The following is a 15,994-nucleotide window of genomic DNA, read 5'->3' as shown; positions in this document are numbered from 1 at the left end:
TTGAACCAGATTGGTTAATAGACAGAGACACATGGACAGACAGTTGAATGTAGTTTCTTTTATTTAAAAGATTTCTTTTTTTCAGGGGGAGGGGTTGATGTTTACCACAGCAGCAAATATGAAGCGCTGATCTTTCTCTTGCAGGAAAACTAGAATGTCAGTGAGCAAAAGAGCCAACGTATCTGAAAAGAGAAGTGTGGACACAAATAGTCTGATTTTCTAAAACCTAAATAAACAACATCATAGATCCCGATATGATTTCATATCCACCTTTCAGACGTCCTGTGGCTGTTTTCCAGTAGACCAGCCCTTTGTGCTGCAGATCCCTATGTTTGCTGTGCAGGTCCTGTTTGCGAAACACCTTGCCATTCTTGAGCTTGGCAAAGCTTTTGTTCTCCAGCCGGGCCAGCACTTCCTGAAGCTCCTGAAACTTCTCATATTTATTTACAGTCAGGTCCACTGCTGCAACAACATCACGGATCTGAGCCAGGGCAGTTGACAGGTCAGAGTGTTCTATACTTCCCTCTACGAACAGAAACAATAGCCAGAGGTCATTTTGCAAAACAGCTTTTCAATAATGCTGACAGTTGGTTACAATATTTGGTAAATGGCAGCTTTTTGTTACGATCTCTTAACTGATAACAGACAAATAAGCAGCATTAAAATGTATTAAAAAAGATTTCCGTTTTAGGTCTTTATATCAATAATTTTTTAAGAAGTGGTCTAAAATGCTAAACCTTTAGGCCAACATTTTGTTATGCAATCACTAAAACTTCCTCTTGCTTTTCATTTGTTCTTCTGCTTTCAACAAATATGCAACAGACTTAACATTTGCATATCTGCAGTTTTTCACAAGTCAGAGTAGAGTAGACCCACCCTTGGTATACTGTAATATCCTCTCCAGCAGCACTGGGTACTTGGTGATGCGCTGAGTTACAAGCAGGATAAATTCTGGGACCTCTCTTCGTCTGACCAGCGAGTTATTGCTCTGTTGCTGTGAGAGACAAAGAATTTTAGCTGCTCAAAATATTTAACTGTAATATAACTAATTGAAAAAAAAACAGTGGATCTGGATTCAGGGGCTTACCCTGACAAAGTTTTGAAGTTTCTTGTTCTGTTGCTGTAGCTCTTTGAAGACGTTGACAGCTTCGATGTGGTGACTGCAGAACTCTCCATACAAGTTTTTCATCTTCTCAGCATTTTCATCTGAGAACTAAGAGAGACAAGATGCTGAGCACAGACGTCCATCTGAGTATATTTATTTCACATAACTAAATATCAACTAACCTGCTGAAGTAGTATATCTCCAATCCTGTGGATGATGTAATTTTGGGAGTTCTCTGTTTGGGTTTCAGCCTGTCTGCGTTCCTGCAGAGCTCTGAAGAGGTTCCTGTGGAAGACCAGCAGGGGATCCAAACAGGGGAAAATCCGGGCCACACAGTCCCAATCCAGCTGCAGCTCCTCCAGCATGCCTCTCCTGAACACCTCCGACATGACCGTCAGGGTCTGGATATGGTGCAGCTCGGTCTGCATCAGCTCTGAAAGAGGACAGCCAAACTGGGTAACGGATACTGAAATATCTGGCAGTGTTTATGTTTCAAACTGTAGATGCAATGTTTAGTTTGGCAAAGGTTTCTCACAGGCTGAAAATAAACCATCTGCGCTTCACAGGATTTTGATATGTTAACACACAAAGGCTGACAACACTGGTGGTGCAAGTAATAATGAAACACATTTCTTTGGAAACTGCAAAAAAGTTAGCTTTTCACTCAACCCACAGAATCCAACATAATCAGCTATATGATTACAGATGCCGTTTGTACAGTATACAGTGCTTTTATATAAAATATTAAAACAGTATTGTTAATTTATTGTTAATTCCAGGCCGGCTGGATCTTCTCACCATAAATAACATCCTGGCGTTTGATTGTGTGTCTGTCGTGTTGCCTACAAAATTCGGCAGTGACTGCAAGACTCCATGACTCTGCTTCAAGTCCCAGCAGGTCAGCAGACAGGTCGCTCAGTAAAGGAGCATCAACAGTATCTACATGAATGAAAGCGATGAATAGCGTCTTATTTCTGGATCACTATTACAACTGATGCATGTACCAAGCCTCTCTGTTCTTCCTCACCTTGTGTGGTGATAGGCAGGTCGATGGCTGGGGGAGTCGTTGTGACTGGTGTCCCGTCATCAGACAGTGAGCTAATAGTGCAAGTTGGAGCAGCACACTCAGAGTCCGCACCTGCTGAGTCGCTCAGCCGTCTGAGGGAAAGAGAGCCAGGTCAGAAGAGCCTGTGTGAAAATCTAGGTTTCATTTATTTTTAGGCATACTAAAATAGAGTCTGGTTTTTGGAAGTCTCAATTGTGTCCATCCATCCATCCGCTTCCGTTTATCCTTTTCAGGGTCGCGGGGGGCGCTGGAGCCTATCCCAGCTGTCGTAGGGCACAGAAGAATACATTTTTTTAAATTTCCAGATGTTTTTTCTACTCCTGGATCTATGTGACATCAATATGAGGGAGTATCCCCAATGTCAAATAGACAGCTCTGACTGGAGTACAGAATCCCCATCAACCTGTTGTTCAGAGACCTTCTGTTTGTCAGGGCCAGCCAATCAGAAGAAAACTGGCTTAAAGGGAGGGGAAGCTACAATGGCTCTTTTCGGACGGTGGATGAACTATGGATGAACCTATAAATCATGGAAAACATCTCTAAAAGAATATGAGAGTAAAAACATGGAACTGGAAATAGGCATAATAGGTCACCTTTAAAAGTAAACAAATTGAATTAAAAGACAAAATTAATGCAGTTCATTCATTCTTAATGCTTTTCTCATAGCAGTGGTAATATTCTTCTTTTCCCAGATCATTACCAGCCTACCTGCTGTCTGCAGAGATGGAGAGGCTTTTAGTAAGTGGTGCGACTGTTTCTTTTTTTTCTCTGTTCATTGTTGGAAGCGAAGAGGACGGGCAGGAAGAAGAAGCGAAAATGGAGGATGGAGGGTTTTCTTTGACAGGGTCTAAAAAAAGGAAGATCAAAAGGAGGAGAAATACGTCATACACTGGAAGCTTTCCCACTCTACAAATAAATATTGCATGTTTGTTTAGTATTCAGATGTTTTGTTTATATCGATGTAGTCACTGCTATAAAATTTACAGGATCATTAAACTGTTATAATCTTTCACTGTTTAACTGCAGTTTGATTACAGTTGTGACAATACATTGCAGATGTTGACACCTCTGTCTAATACCAAGCACTCAAAGAAGACAGAAAGCTTAAACTGAAGAAATAAAATGATCATGTTAGTGCAAATAGAGCACTCAACCTGTGTTCTCATGCACACGTAAACACAATCCAGACCAGATCCCCCACTGAGGTAGATTAAAATTTAACTTTTTCTTTTTTTTTTAAACAGGAAAGAAAAACAACAGAAGATGAATGACGAGGGGTGAAGAGCAATGGCTTACTTATCTACTACAGGACAAGGGAGGACAGGTGAAAACTAAATGAATCAAAGACAAAGGGAGGAGCAGTGGGGGCACTCACTCTGCGGGAGAGAAAAGGCCTTGCTTTTCATCAGCAATGCATTCCTGTCTTGCGGTTTCTGGAAAGATATAATCATATCGCCACCAAAAGTTGTAAATCTGTGTGTTTTTGCTTTAAATAACAGGAGGATGTGGTTGTAATCACAACAAATTTAGTCAAAACTGGAATCAGTTAAAGAGAAACATGCTGGGAGATATTGTACTTATGCATGACTAATTTGTGATATCAACACATTCCCGGAGTTCCTTTGTCACCATGTCCAGGAATTTACTCTTCCTGTGGAAAAAAGTACCCACTTTCACTCTGCTCGTCTTTACTAAAGTAACTGACTCCTTTTTCTTTGTTTTCCTTCTTTTCTTGCATTTTGCCCTCTTTAGACAACAAAAACAGGGGTGATAAGAGATACAGGAAAACACAAAGGGAATGATTAAAACTAGATAACTAGCTACAACACAGTAACAGACTGAGAGTGACAGATTTCTGGTTTAGCTAGCATGTACTTAAATGCAATCTGTGGATTTTGGGTCCAAATAGTGCCACGCAGCAATGTTTTTAGGAGTGTTTGTGTGCACATGTGGGTAGTGGTTTGACACCATTCTGCTAGCTGACATTGAACACAGATGTAAATAATGAACGCAAAACAACCAGTATAAACACGTGTTTTACATACCAAACGTGTTTACTAGATGTAAAAGTAAATGAATGTGTTGTTTAATGCATAGGGCATAAAATCTCTTTCTACAGCATTGTGGTCTGTTCAGGTAATAAAGGGTCACTACAGTGATGGACAGTTTACAAGTTAACACCTGGTGCAGCAGAAGAAAAGCTGTACTTACAATCCAGAGTGTAGGTCAAGCTTTAGTAATGTCAGAGCCTACAGTTTCCATAACACCATCTATAACATAGCAAACCTTTTCTTTCTAATCTATTTATACAGGCTGACTAGTGCTAACTAAAAGTGCCTGACCTATTTTTGTAAAACTGACTTCATCCCTGGCTGACTGTGTAAGCCATACAGAAACGGACAAAGACTTTGTCCCCAAGAATTCAGCTGACAAATGAAAACATGAAACATTAAAAAAAAAAAGAGGTAGGACTTTATATTCTGCCAAATATAAAATAACACCATTGTTAACTATGATGAAAAACAGCACATCAAACATGAAGTAGTCTGTCACCAGAAGCTGTTTCTTTTTCTTTTTTTTACATTTGTGAAGCTCCCTGGCTTGACTTTTTTCTTTTGTAAAACTATTTTTAAATCAATAATCTTGCTTATTTGCTCTGAGTGCAAACGAGGTGCATTGTGTTAATGATTACCTTTGCACAGGCTGCAACAGACTCCCGACAGTTCTTATGAACATTCAGTAAACAGTCTGCAGACAAGCACATATAAAATGTCAGTTAATTCCATGAACTGAGTTATTACAACATATGTGAATCCAGTATCCAGATGGCAGACAAACTGTTGTTTGTCACTAGAAATGTTGACTTTATGAAAGAAAAAAAAATGACTTCATGTCTTTTACTGAACAAAACATCACGGCAGCACGTGCAAAGAGATTTAAACAAATCCAAAACAGTTCAGCCACCACAGGACATAAAACAACATCAGCACTGACAGTATAATACTTACTGGAGCACTGCAACAGCTCCTTCCCAGAAACAGGCTTATCACAGGCCACACAAAGAGCAGGACCAGATGGAGACACAGGAACAAACTGATGACCATTAGGAGTGACTGACTTCTCCTTTCCCTCCTTCACCTCTTTACCCTTCACCTGAGAGGCAAATGATACATATTTTTTAATTTGCTCATTCAGCTGACAGTTATTGCAGTTAATGCCATAATAACATGCAAAGCAGGAGAGTAGAAATAATAAGAGTCGTTGCAGCAGGCAAAAAAGAGGCTTAAAGCGGCCATCTTCTTGCTGAAAAACACCTGTTAAAGTGAAGTTAGTTGAGATAAAGGGGCCTCTGAGTGAGCCTTTTTGTTTACTTTGTTAAGGTCCACTGGGACTGCTGCTGTTATGGTGCTTTATCATTAGGGGGCACTGGATTGGAGGGGAGGGGGGTGTCCTCAGTGTATGCTGCGATAGAAGAATGTTTATTATCTTTTAAAACTTTGCAAGGAGGTCTAGAAAATGTGTTTGTTTTCTGAGTCTTCATGTGCATTGTGTTTCCGTAAATATAGGGAAACACTGTCGTTAAAGACATGCACATCCTTAAAGACAAGCACATATGTTCACAAGATCAGGAGTGTAGTACAGAATGTGTTTTGGTTCCCCATGCTGTGTGTGTGTGGAGCGGGGGTCTACATGTTATGTAAGAGAATATTTTCACTGTGTCTTGTTGCTAAGACCTGAAGAGAGAGAGAATTTTCTGCTTCACCAAATAAAGGCTTGTGCTCAGACAATGGCCCCCCAGCACAGGAATTCCGACCTGGCATGTCTGAGATGTGGTAAACTTTTACTGCACTGCTTTTAGAAGCCTTTAAGCCGTGTGTGTATTTTTTGTTTTTTAATCGTAACCTTTAACTGTAGGCATTTTTAATGACATTTGAGTAGATCTGAAATCACAGCCAGCATGAATTAGAAAGTCCACTGCACTGCCTCACCTTAGTCTTGCTGCGAGTGCTCGACATCCTGCTCTTGAGGAAGCTGAAGGTCCGGCTGACTTTATACTTCTCTGACTCGACCTTAGATGGGATTATGTATTTATCCCAGTCCTCATCCTCGATCCTGTTTTAGTGTAAATGCTTTAGTCAGAGGTCATCACAACTCCTCACTGCAGTACTACCATCCAACATGCACACACTAACAAAAACACATCATAATTTTAGTAGTTTAATAGACTAAAGAGAGCATAATAAGGTACACTGGTGTCATGCTGGAATGAAAGAATGTCCAGACAGTATTCCAGGACCCCTAGTCTACGGATTATTACTCTTCACAACATGCTCGGCATGCTTGGAAGTCACTATGGACTCTAGTGCATGCTATTTATAGTATGACCTTGCCAAAATGCAATTAATACGTGTCATCTATTTTCAGCGAGTTATGCTAGTTACATTGGGCATTCTAGGTGAAAGGCAACAATGACAGAACATAAAGAGAACAACCATGCATTATCACATCAAACCTACAGCAGCCACCCGTCATAAGAAGTGTTAATATAATCTGCTTCTGCAGATTCCTACATCATCAGATGCAGCTGGGAAAAAACCTACATGGTTAATGGATGAGCTTGGGAACGGTCGCACAGCGGGGTTAAAATGACTTAAGCCACACATGCACATGTGAGGCCATTTAGGTGAATAACATACTCTTTGAGGAACTCTGTGAGGGTGAGGTGTTCGAGTGGTGCGCTGCTCTCCTCCTCTGCTGACTGGGTCCGCTTACGGAAACCCAAAACCCTGCATGGATATAAAGCACCTCAGACCAAGTTGTTGTGTCTCTTCTCATCAGGTAACTCAAAATGCCAATAATATTCTAAAGTCTACAAGTCATTCCTAGAACAGTGTGGGAATGGAAAATTAAGATAATTACAGGTTTTGCAATGAAGAGTTACACTGATGTTTGTATTATCTGCTATTTTAGTTGAACATTTAAATATTAACCAGCGCTTTTTGGGCAGTGGTAGTTAAATCGGATGGATTCTGATATCGTAAAGGACAAAAACAGTTGGTGAGTCTAATCAGGTTGGTGTGGTTATATAAATGTAATTTATCCTAATACAATAATCTAACGGTGTAATATAATTTGATTGCCTAATGTGATCTTCTACAGTGTTTCCTCTGTTAGCAATGGTTGTTAGAAAACAAAATATATTAGCACATGATGAATTTATGAGGCAATGAGATGAAATCGATGATAAAATGGATATGGATAGAAGCATTTATTAAATGAAATCAAAACAAGCAATGTTACTACAGTGGTCCCCAACCTTTTTTCTGCCCTGTCAGGTGGACGCAAGAGCCCCTCATCAGCACCACGTTCAAATGTGTTCATTTGACCTCAGTTTAACCTGGACCAGGACTACTTTTAGCTTATCAATTACCCTAACCCCATTCAGCTTCCATTCAGGCATACATAAGCCAGGGACATTTTCTATCACATGGGATCACGAGGACTAGTAGGCTAGATTAACAAACTATCTCAACCATTTTTCCATAACTACCGGCGTACCATTTCAACTATTTACTTTAAATAGCAGCTACTTCATTTAACTGCTATCCATTATGTTTAGTGACCAGTTTCAAATGTTTATTCATTGTTTATTTATCCAAGAGCCTATCTTATAATCTCGGCTATTTATTTAAACTGTTAGCAAACAATTTATATAGCTGACAACACTTTTAGCTAATAATTTTCAACCCTTTCTTCATAATTTTAGCTCACTTTTTCATCTGCTTTCTAGTCATGTTTAGATATCATTTTGAGCTTTTCAGCTACTGATTTCAACTGTAACAGCCATATTTTCAGCTACCTGTTTTAAAATCAAGCTACAGTCATGTCAAAAAGTAGGTTTCCAAACAAGTCTATGCAGAACACTCAGTGCGAGTACATCCTTGCAAGAAGCTTCTCGGATTTGAAGTGAAAAAGTCCAGTTGTTTTATTCCCCCAAACTCCTTGGACTATATCCTTAATACTTCCATAGAAATTAAGAAGAAGCAGCAGCCAGGTGCAGCTACTTACGATCAAATAGAGCAGGACCTGGTTTGACTGATCATCAGCAAGTGTGACCATCTCTATAAAAGAATTTTTGTCAGGTGTCTCACAACACAATGTCACAATCTTCAGCAAATTCTCCCCAAAGTCAGGCTGTGCAATGATCAGAGAAACTAAAAACCCAAATTATACATTTTAAAGCGACAGTACTTTTGCGTGGGAACTAATTATTTGTGCAGGGTAACAGTTTCCACACAAATATTAGTAAATGAGACCCAGTGATTCCAAGCAGAGCAGCTAATATACAAAAAGGATTGTCAAAGTCCAGACTTCAACCCCAAAGAAATGCTGAAGTGGAACCTTAAGAAAACTGTGCATAAACAAATAACTGCAAACTTCAATAGGTTAAGATTCCTCTGCAACAATGCGAAAAACTGATAAAGTCATAGAGAAAATTATCACTTCAAGTTTCTGCTGCTAAAGAATGCACATGGGATGTACTCCGTTTTTCGGTAGACTGCATAGTCTTTTTCACATGACTGTACTTTAACCACTTTTCACTTCTTGTTGAGATAAATCATTATAATCTATTTTAATCAGTTCTGCATGTATTTTGGCTCTGCATGCTGTTTAGCTTTGATTAGCTACCCTGGGAAGCACTTGTACACAATGGTTGGGAATCCCTGCGCTACAGAGCAGGAATGTTAAGCAAATGTTAATTCATAGTAACTGTTAAAATCTCTATCCAAGATAAATACTACAGTATGTGCATACTTCCCTTTCAACATCACTGATGTGGTCTAGAATTTTGCAAAATGTTTGTGAGGTCTGACATACAAGAAAGCCCTGAGTTTTACTGTTTACTCAGGGTTATTTTGAGGTTGTAATCAGAGAATATGCTGGCCCCAGCCTCACAACAGGAAGCATGTCACATCCTGTGCACTTAGACACCAACCACAGGTTTAACTCTAGGGAAACACATACACACACACAGACCCCCATGTAAGCCAATCACTAATCACTGGTCAGCACTGATGCCTAAAAAGGGAGGAACATCTGAGCAGGACCCTACACAGTTGAGTGGTTCTTGCCTGAGCTCATGAAATGACACACTGGCTTTACCTCTTTTCTCTGGGCGTCTCAGTCAAGTTGAATGTTCTCTGCTCTGTAATCGACAACAAGGACAAGCATATCAGTATGCCAGACATAGATGTCAATACGTTTGAAAACAGTGCATAGATCCAAAGTGAATCAGCAGAGAGGGTTAAAAAATCTTCCCCATTTAAAATTGAGGCAGAAACTAATATAGAGATCATGGAAAGAGTCTGGAGCCAGCAAACCCCTACAGAGAAAGAACAAACACAGCAGCAAGTCTTGCCTCGAAAAACCAGATGATAGCAACGATGGAAAAAGGAAAAAAAACAAAGAGGAGAAACACAACATGTACCCAAATGGAAGAATAACAAAAGCTTCAGGACAGGAACAATTCTGCTATTAGATGATCTAAAGGAGATCTTCATTCTTCCAATGCCCCAGTCCTCATTTTTTATATAAGGCAGGAGAACTACTATTTTATTACAAAAAAAAAATCTTAATTAGTTTTAGAGAAAACTGTGCATGTAAGTGTACCAAAAATTAAATCCCACAGAAGATGCAGAGCTGCACAATTTATGCAACAATGACAAACATGCTTTTTGTTTGTGTGAAAACATCTGGAAAAATCCTTTTACAACACAAAGTGTAGTAAAATGATTTTGCTTCTCACGAGTTCCTCTTGCAGGTTTTTCAGCTCTGCATAAATATACTTTTTACAGTGTGTCATAAAAAAAGTTTATAGATACCAGATATGAATTTTAATTGTGCAGCCCTGCCCCATGGTTCACCAGAAAGAGGCTGAAAAGCTTTTTTCCCGACCAGCCCGTAGTATTCAAGCTGTTGCTCGACGTCTTTCTTGTACTTACTAACTTGGTTGAGACGAGAGAGGGATTTAGAAAGAGATAAAGCCTGAAGTAGAGAACGACCGCTGCTGTTGAATGCTCCATCTACACAGGATAAAGCATGACCTTTACTTGCACAAGCAAGCAGATCTATTCTGAAGCAAAGCTGACACAGATATACTTCATGGAGCTTCAGCTGATTTCTGACACCTGTCTGGTCTTCCCACTGTTGAACATGTGGCACATTTGTCCATTCAGCTGCCTCTTGGGAACTATCGGGGCAAAGGGGGCAAAGTTCACTCACCTTCTTCCAAATCAGTGATTGTTGCATCGCGGTTTAGCAGTGGCCGTGACGGCTTTGCTTTAGGGGAGGAGTAGGAGTAGGAGCGAAGACGGACCTCAGCCTCCTCTGGGCTCTAGGTGAGAAAACAAATCAGAGCAGTAAACAGAAGTTCACAGATTCAGTCCTGTGAACAGCAAAATCAGAGAGCAGCAGAAACCTGCAGGACAAACAGACCAATAGACTCTGCCCTTTCGTCCATGTTATTGAGCTGTTTATAGTCTGGGCTTATTTACTAAAGATTGTAAGGCAAAGCTGTCTCTTTTGTAATGCTTAGCATATACTGTATGACATGGGTTTTTTCATTTTTTCCTACTGAAAAATTGATGATTAATTAAAAAAAACAAAAAACAAAACAGAAGACAATCAAGGAAAATATTCAAATGGAACAAAAACTGTGTCGAGGATATTATGGTGACTTAATAAGACACATTTTTAATTCATAGTTTATACAAGCTTATGATAATGTTTCGTGAACCAGAAGGGAAGGGGTATACCTTGGTTGATTTGTGCGTGATGTCGGATTGCGTACGACTGAAATCTGGAGAAGCGTCAAAAGAGTCTCTCTCTCCTCCTGAGCTGGAGTGCTGAATGGACTGTTGCCTTAAAGATGAAGATGGGTAGGAATGTCCCAGTATGTCCTCCTCTCCACTGTCACACTCTAGACTAGGGCTGTGCACAATCATACACACACACGGATTTAAACACACACATGTCTAGGTTAAGGTCCTGTCATTCGCTAAAAGTGACTGACAGTTAATACTTTACTCCACATTATGTAAGAACAAAATAAAACTGGCTATAAGGATTTACTTAAAAATCCTACTGACAGTGTAACTCATTCATCACACATTCACATTTGCAGAATGTCGTTGGAGACAAACTGTATTCCGACAGCTATCATAAACCAGAAAAATGTGCAGAACCATAACAACACTTATTCTGATTGAAATACTAATAATAAAGTGTGCAAGGACCATAACATCACCAGCTGCTCAGAAGCTCAAGTAGGAAGGGCAAGTTTTAATTCTAAACTGCAGCATTCCACAAAATAACACACTGGATCTTGATGAGCTGTAATATTTTGCAGATGGATCTCATGACCTGAGAATCAGCCCATCAACCATTGATTTTCTACCACTTATCCAGGGATGGGTCGCAGGGCAGCAGCTTAAGCAGTGAAGCCCTGCCATCTCCCACAGCTCTCATCCACGGGAACCCAAGAGGTGTTCCCAGGCCAGCCAAGAGACATGCGTCTCTCTTGCGTGTCCTGAGTCTACCTTGGAGCTTCATTTCAGTACGACATGCCTGGAATACCTCACCTAGGACGCACGTAGGAGGCATCCTAATCAGATGTTCAAACCACCTCAACTTCAACTGTCTCAATGTGGAGGATTAGTGGTTCTACTCTGATTCCCTGCCAAATGACTGAACTTCTCACCCTATCTCTAAGGCTCGAGCCACTCTTCACAGAAAACTCATTACAGACACAAGAAAACTTGTATCTGGATTCTCATTCTTCCATTCCATGAGACCTTTAATTCCCACCTCCAGCATTCCGAGGGAAGCGGGGATATTGAGTCTGAATGAAGGAGTCCTTTACTTTTATGGCGCTGCTGTTTATGGCATCCACAGACTTAGTTAGCTTGTGAGATGCCGGAGGCAGCTGACAGGTAGGTGGCAGTAGGTGAAGAAAAATTTGGGTGCGGGAGGAGTCCAGTGAGGATACGGAACAAGATTTTTGGTCAGCCTCAAAGCCATTCTGGCAAACGCCATAGACAGTCATTATGTTCAAATCAAACACTGATTTTGACAGTTTTTTTGCCAGACTCTGATTTGCTGAGAAAAATGAAGCAATGTTCAGCAACTTCAGCATGCTTCCTGCCGCTTTCCACACCTTCACTTAAAACAATGTCGGGAAAAAAAAATTAGCTTGCTGAAATTCCAAGCAAACTGGAGTCTGCTGTCTTTGTATGGATTAAATGGAAGACTGCTTATCATCCAAGTCAACAAAACCCCACAACACACTTCTGAAGTGAGTCGGAGTGATCTTTAACATAATCTCAATAGAAGAAATAGTATAAACCTTTTCAAGAATAACTGCAATTGTGTCCTACCTCAGGCCTCGGCTTGCCTCTATGAAGCTGCATCCTCTACGACTCAAAGAAGGAGAGAGTGGCAAGCCTGTCTGCGGCTGACGCTTGTGTGCTCCCTCAAACAAACGGAGGGCGGAAGCCAGGGGCGAGGAAGGAAAAGACGGGGAGGAAGCGAAAGGACAGGGGGGAGAGACAAGAGGGGACTGCTCTCTGTGGTTCTCCAGGCCAGAACCTTGGATTCCCCTCAGCCTGTTGTGGGGTGACGATGGGCACCGGCTCTGGGAGCAGTTCCCTGAATTAGGGGGAGTCGCAGAGAACGAATCCCAGCTGGAGCTGTCAACATGAGATGCAGGGCTGACCTCCTCTTCCCCTGGAGAGCGGTATTTAATGTCAGCATCGTCTACCTGGAAAAGAAAAGTGAGAATGCAATGAGAGAGACCCCAAACTGTTCCACCAGATGATTTGCAGTTCATCCAGTGAAACAATTCACATCTTATGAGCAAAGTCTGTTGTTCATGCGCTGTTCTAAATTATATCGCTGTCGTAAACTGCATTTTTCCCAATGACACTGTATAGAAAAACTTGAGCAACTCACCTGATCCACCAGCATGGCGTTGGCATACACTTGGTCTTTGCCGTGTATCATCGCTGACAGTCTGGCAGCTGCAGCCAGTGTTGGAGACGAGGCCTGGCTCTCCCTTATGGACTGGCTTTTCTCTACAGAGAGAGAAGAATGCACAGAGAGCTGGGATTTTTCAATATTACATTTAGTTTCCACAGCAACACCAAATAACTTCTCACAAACACAGGAAGTGACATAGACATCCTGGGCAGTTGCTTGTCATTGTTCAGGACTAAGAGTCTCTGTATGCGTTTGTGTGTGTATGAGCGTGTGCATGTATGTGTGTGCATGTGTGTGCCTCTATCCGAATGGCTCTTTGCACACACGCGTGAAAGGGCGTGCACGGAGTCGAGAGTACACATCTGTAGGCTTGTTTCTTCTCCACCCTGCCTTCGATGCAGTGGGTGAGTGGAAATAACTCCTGGTGAGCACACAGTAGCATTGAGAGGAACCCTTTCAACACAGAAGAGCCACTGTGAGCAGCAGCCTGGTTTTACTGTTAAACGGGGAAAAACACTCCTGCTCTCAAAACACACAAAGCTCCCTCTGGGATGTTGCTCTGTATAAAGCACACACACTCTCCACAACTCAGTTTCTTATGAAGTATTTCAGGTTTGAAAATAACCGATTCACATAAACAAAGAAGGTAAATGTTACCAGTAATACTACACATAACAATAAACCTTTGATAAGACGCTAATGGGTACATTATCTTTTAAGAAAGTTTAAATGCTCTATACAAACTAGTTTTTTACTAATAACAACAACAATAAAATAGTCATTATTTATAGAGTATTATTAAAATGCAACTTAAAATGATAGTGGTAGCAAAATAAACACATAGGTCATAAAATCATAATTTTTTACACACAAAAAAAATGTATATAAAATGGTTAGCATCAGATAAAAATCCTCATAAGCTATAAAACAGCTAGAAATCAGGTGAGACTTGAGGTGAGACTGAATAGTCAGCTGCTGCTTTTAATGTGAAAAATAACCACAGTAACTACTGCACCAAACTTATTTGTGAATTCTGACTGCTCATAAAAAATCTCTATTAAACACTAACCAGGTACACCGACTTAACTTTTTTTAATATAGTTTTTTTTTTTTTTTTTTTTTTACTGCTACTAGATAACCATCAGCAAAATGTCTGTTTCTGCCAGTGTTAGGTAATGTTACTTTTAAAAGTAACATGCTTAACAAGCTACAAGATTATTGTTTTACATTCTGTTAACTTCCTCAAAGTGAAGGTTTCTCTTTTCTATGCCATCTCGCTAGGTGAACTACACATGTGCACAAGTAGCAGGAGCAGGACAAAAAGAGCGCAAATGTTTCATCGATTGTCTTTTTTGATTGCAAAGCATCAAAGTGAAAATGGGACGTACAGTAAAAGTAAGTCAATTTATGATTACCTGAACTGTGAAACTACCACCATTACATTGATTAACTTGTTAACAAAAGAAAAAAAGTCATCAGTCTGAAGAAAGAAAACTTGTAGAGGAATTTACATTAAGCTGAAGATTCAACAGAAAAATCTAATCACACCAGCAGCTGGTGCATTTCTGGTCATAGTAACCAGAAGAGGAGGTCTCATTAGCGCAGTTACATTATTAAGCTCCTAATGACATTCTCACCTTGCCGTGACCGAGCTTTGCCTCCAACAGTGTCTTTGGCACTGCTGTTTTAAATCTCAGCTCATCAAGCAGTTATTAAAGCAAGACTCAACATTCTTCTTTTAAAGTAAATCAATAGTTTATTCATTGTGTCCAAGCTGCCAGCACTGCAGAATAATAATAAAAAAGGCATTCAGCAACTGTAACAGTGAATAAATCAAAGAAGAAACTGGCTGCGCTTCCTATATGCTGCAAGTTAGATAAATATGAGAGGCAAGAGGGAGCTGAGCTAACATTGATGAGGACACCAGATGATTCCCATTACATCCATGTTAAACATAAATGAATTAACCCAAGTTTAAGTACTGCAGCATATACAGAGACGACTGCACATCACTCCTGGACCGCCAAAGTTTTTATATCTCTCAGCGAAATTCTTAAATTTTTACAACCTGATTCTCCGTTGTTAAAAACGTCTGGATTCTCTTAGTTCCACCTGAAGAGATTATACTGTATATGAACCTCAAACCAAATTCACTGTACCTGCGCAAAGTCACATAAAACTTTCTGCTATGTAGAAAAGGATTAGTTTTAGTCCAACATCAAATCCACAGAATGGGGTTAGATTCTGGATGTGGGTCAAACTGCTGTTTGAAAGCAGATATCATTTCATATAAACCTACTTTAGGGACTTGACAGACAGACCTAATAGTTCAGGCTCTGGGCAGGGTCCAAAGCCACAGCTGGCCGCTGTGGCCTCAATCATTCACACACCTCTGACCCATAAATTCTGGCTCAGTGAACATTACTGTCGGGCAGTGTGATCTGTGTTTAACATTAGTTAACTGGGGGAATAACAGAAGCAGGGTGTTCATATTGCCAACAAGTTACAACAGCAAAAAATAATTCATCCTGCTGGAAAAGCTGTCTTTATTCCTGAGGCAGAGTAAGCAGTCAATCAGCTGTGACTTGAAAGGGGATGTTTTTTTTAAAAAGAAAAGCAGAGCAGTATGCGGGTCTATTTATGTAGGATTTCTGCTCGCTAAAAGTAAAGCTGAAGTGATGTGATATTCAGAGCATGTCCCTTAGTGAGAAGCAACCGTATACAGTAGCAATGCCTAAAGTAGCAGCAGCGAGAAAAACAGAGACCGAGAGAGACTCTATAGCAAA

General features: G+C 40.4%; 1 protein-coding gene across 5 annotated transcripts in view; it reads right to left on the bottom strand.

Annotated features, from left to right (window-relative positions):
• The window catches only part of LOC134638516 (rho guanine nucleotide exchange factor 28-like), a 42,241-nt gene that overhangs the window by 7,680 nt on the left and 18,567 nt on the right, over positions 1–15,994 (bottom strand). For 4 of the 5 annotated variants that reach the window (XM_063489199.1, XM_063489201.1, XM_063489203.1 and 1 more), the window contains 18 exons: positions 13,182–13,303; positions 12,608–12,990; positions 10,988–11,162; positions 10,455–10,566; positions 9,336–9,378; positions 6,869–6,958; positions 6,161–6,284; positions 5,180–5,324; positions 4,864–4,919; positions 3,547–3,604; positions 2,880–3,018; positions 2,133–2,263; positions 1,904–2,044; positions 1,288–1,538; positions 1,088–1,213; positions 877–994; positions 271–525; positions 106–182 (listed from right to left, as the gene is read on the bottom strand). In XM_063489199.1, coding sequence (XP_063345269.1) covers positions 106–182; positions 271–525; positions 877–994; positions 1,088–1,213; positions 1,288–1,538; positions 1,904–2,044; positions 2,133–2,263; positions 2,880–3,018; positions 3,547–3,604; positions 4,864–4,919; positions 5,180–5,324; positions 6,161–6,284; positions 6,869–6,958; positions 9,336–9,378; positions 10,455–10,566; positions 10,988–11,162; positions 12,608–12,990; positions 13,182–13,303 — 2,546 coding nt within the window. The remainder of the gene's footprint in view (positions 1–105; positions 183–270; positions 526–876; positions 995–1,087; positions 1,214–1,287; positions 1,539–1,903; positions 2,045–2,132; positions 2,264–2,879; positions 3,019–3,546; positions 3,605–4,863; positions 4,920–5,179; positions 5,325–6,160; positions 6,285–6,868; positions 6,959–9,335; positions 9,379–10,454; positions 10,567–10,987; positions 11,163–12,607; positions 12,991–13,181; positions 13,304–15,994) is intronic. The other variant, XM_063489202.1, reaches the window with a different exon arrangement.

The sequence above is a fragment of the Pelmatolapia mariae genome, linkage group LG12 (genome assembly GCF_036321145.2).
Source record: "Pelmatolapia mariae isolate MD_Pm_ZW linkage group LG12, Pm_UMD_F_2, whole genome shotgun sequence".
NCBI classification, from domain to species: Eukaryota; Metazoa; Chordata; class Actinopteri; order Cichliformes; family Cichlidae; genus Pelmatolapia; species Pelmatolapia mariae.
Note: the sequence above shows the minus strand (reverse complement) of the source record. Positions and strands in the feature narration are given on the sequence as shown.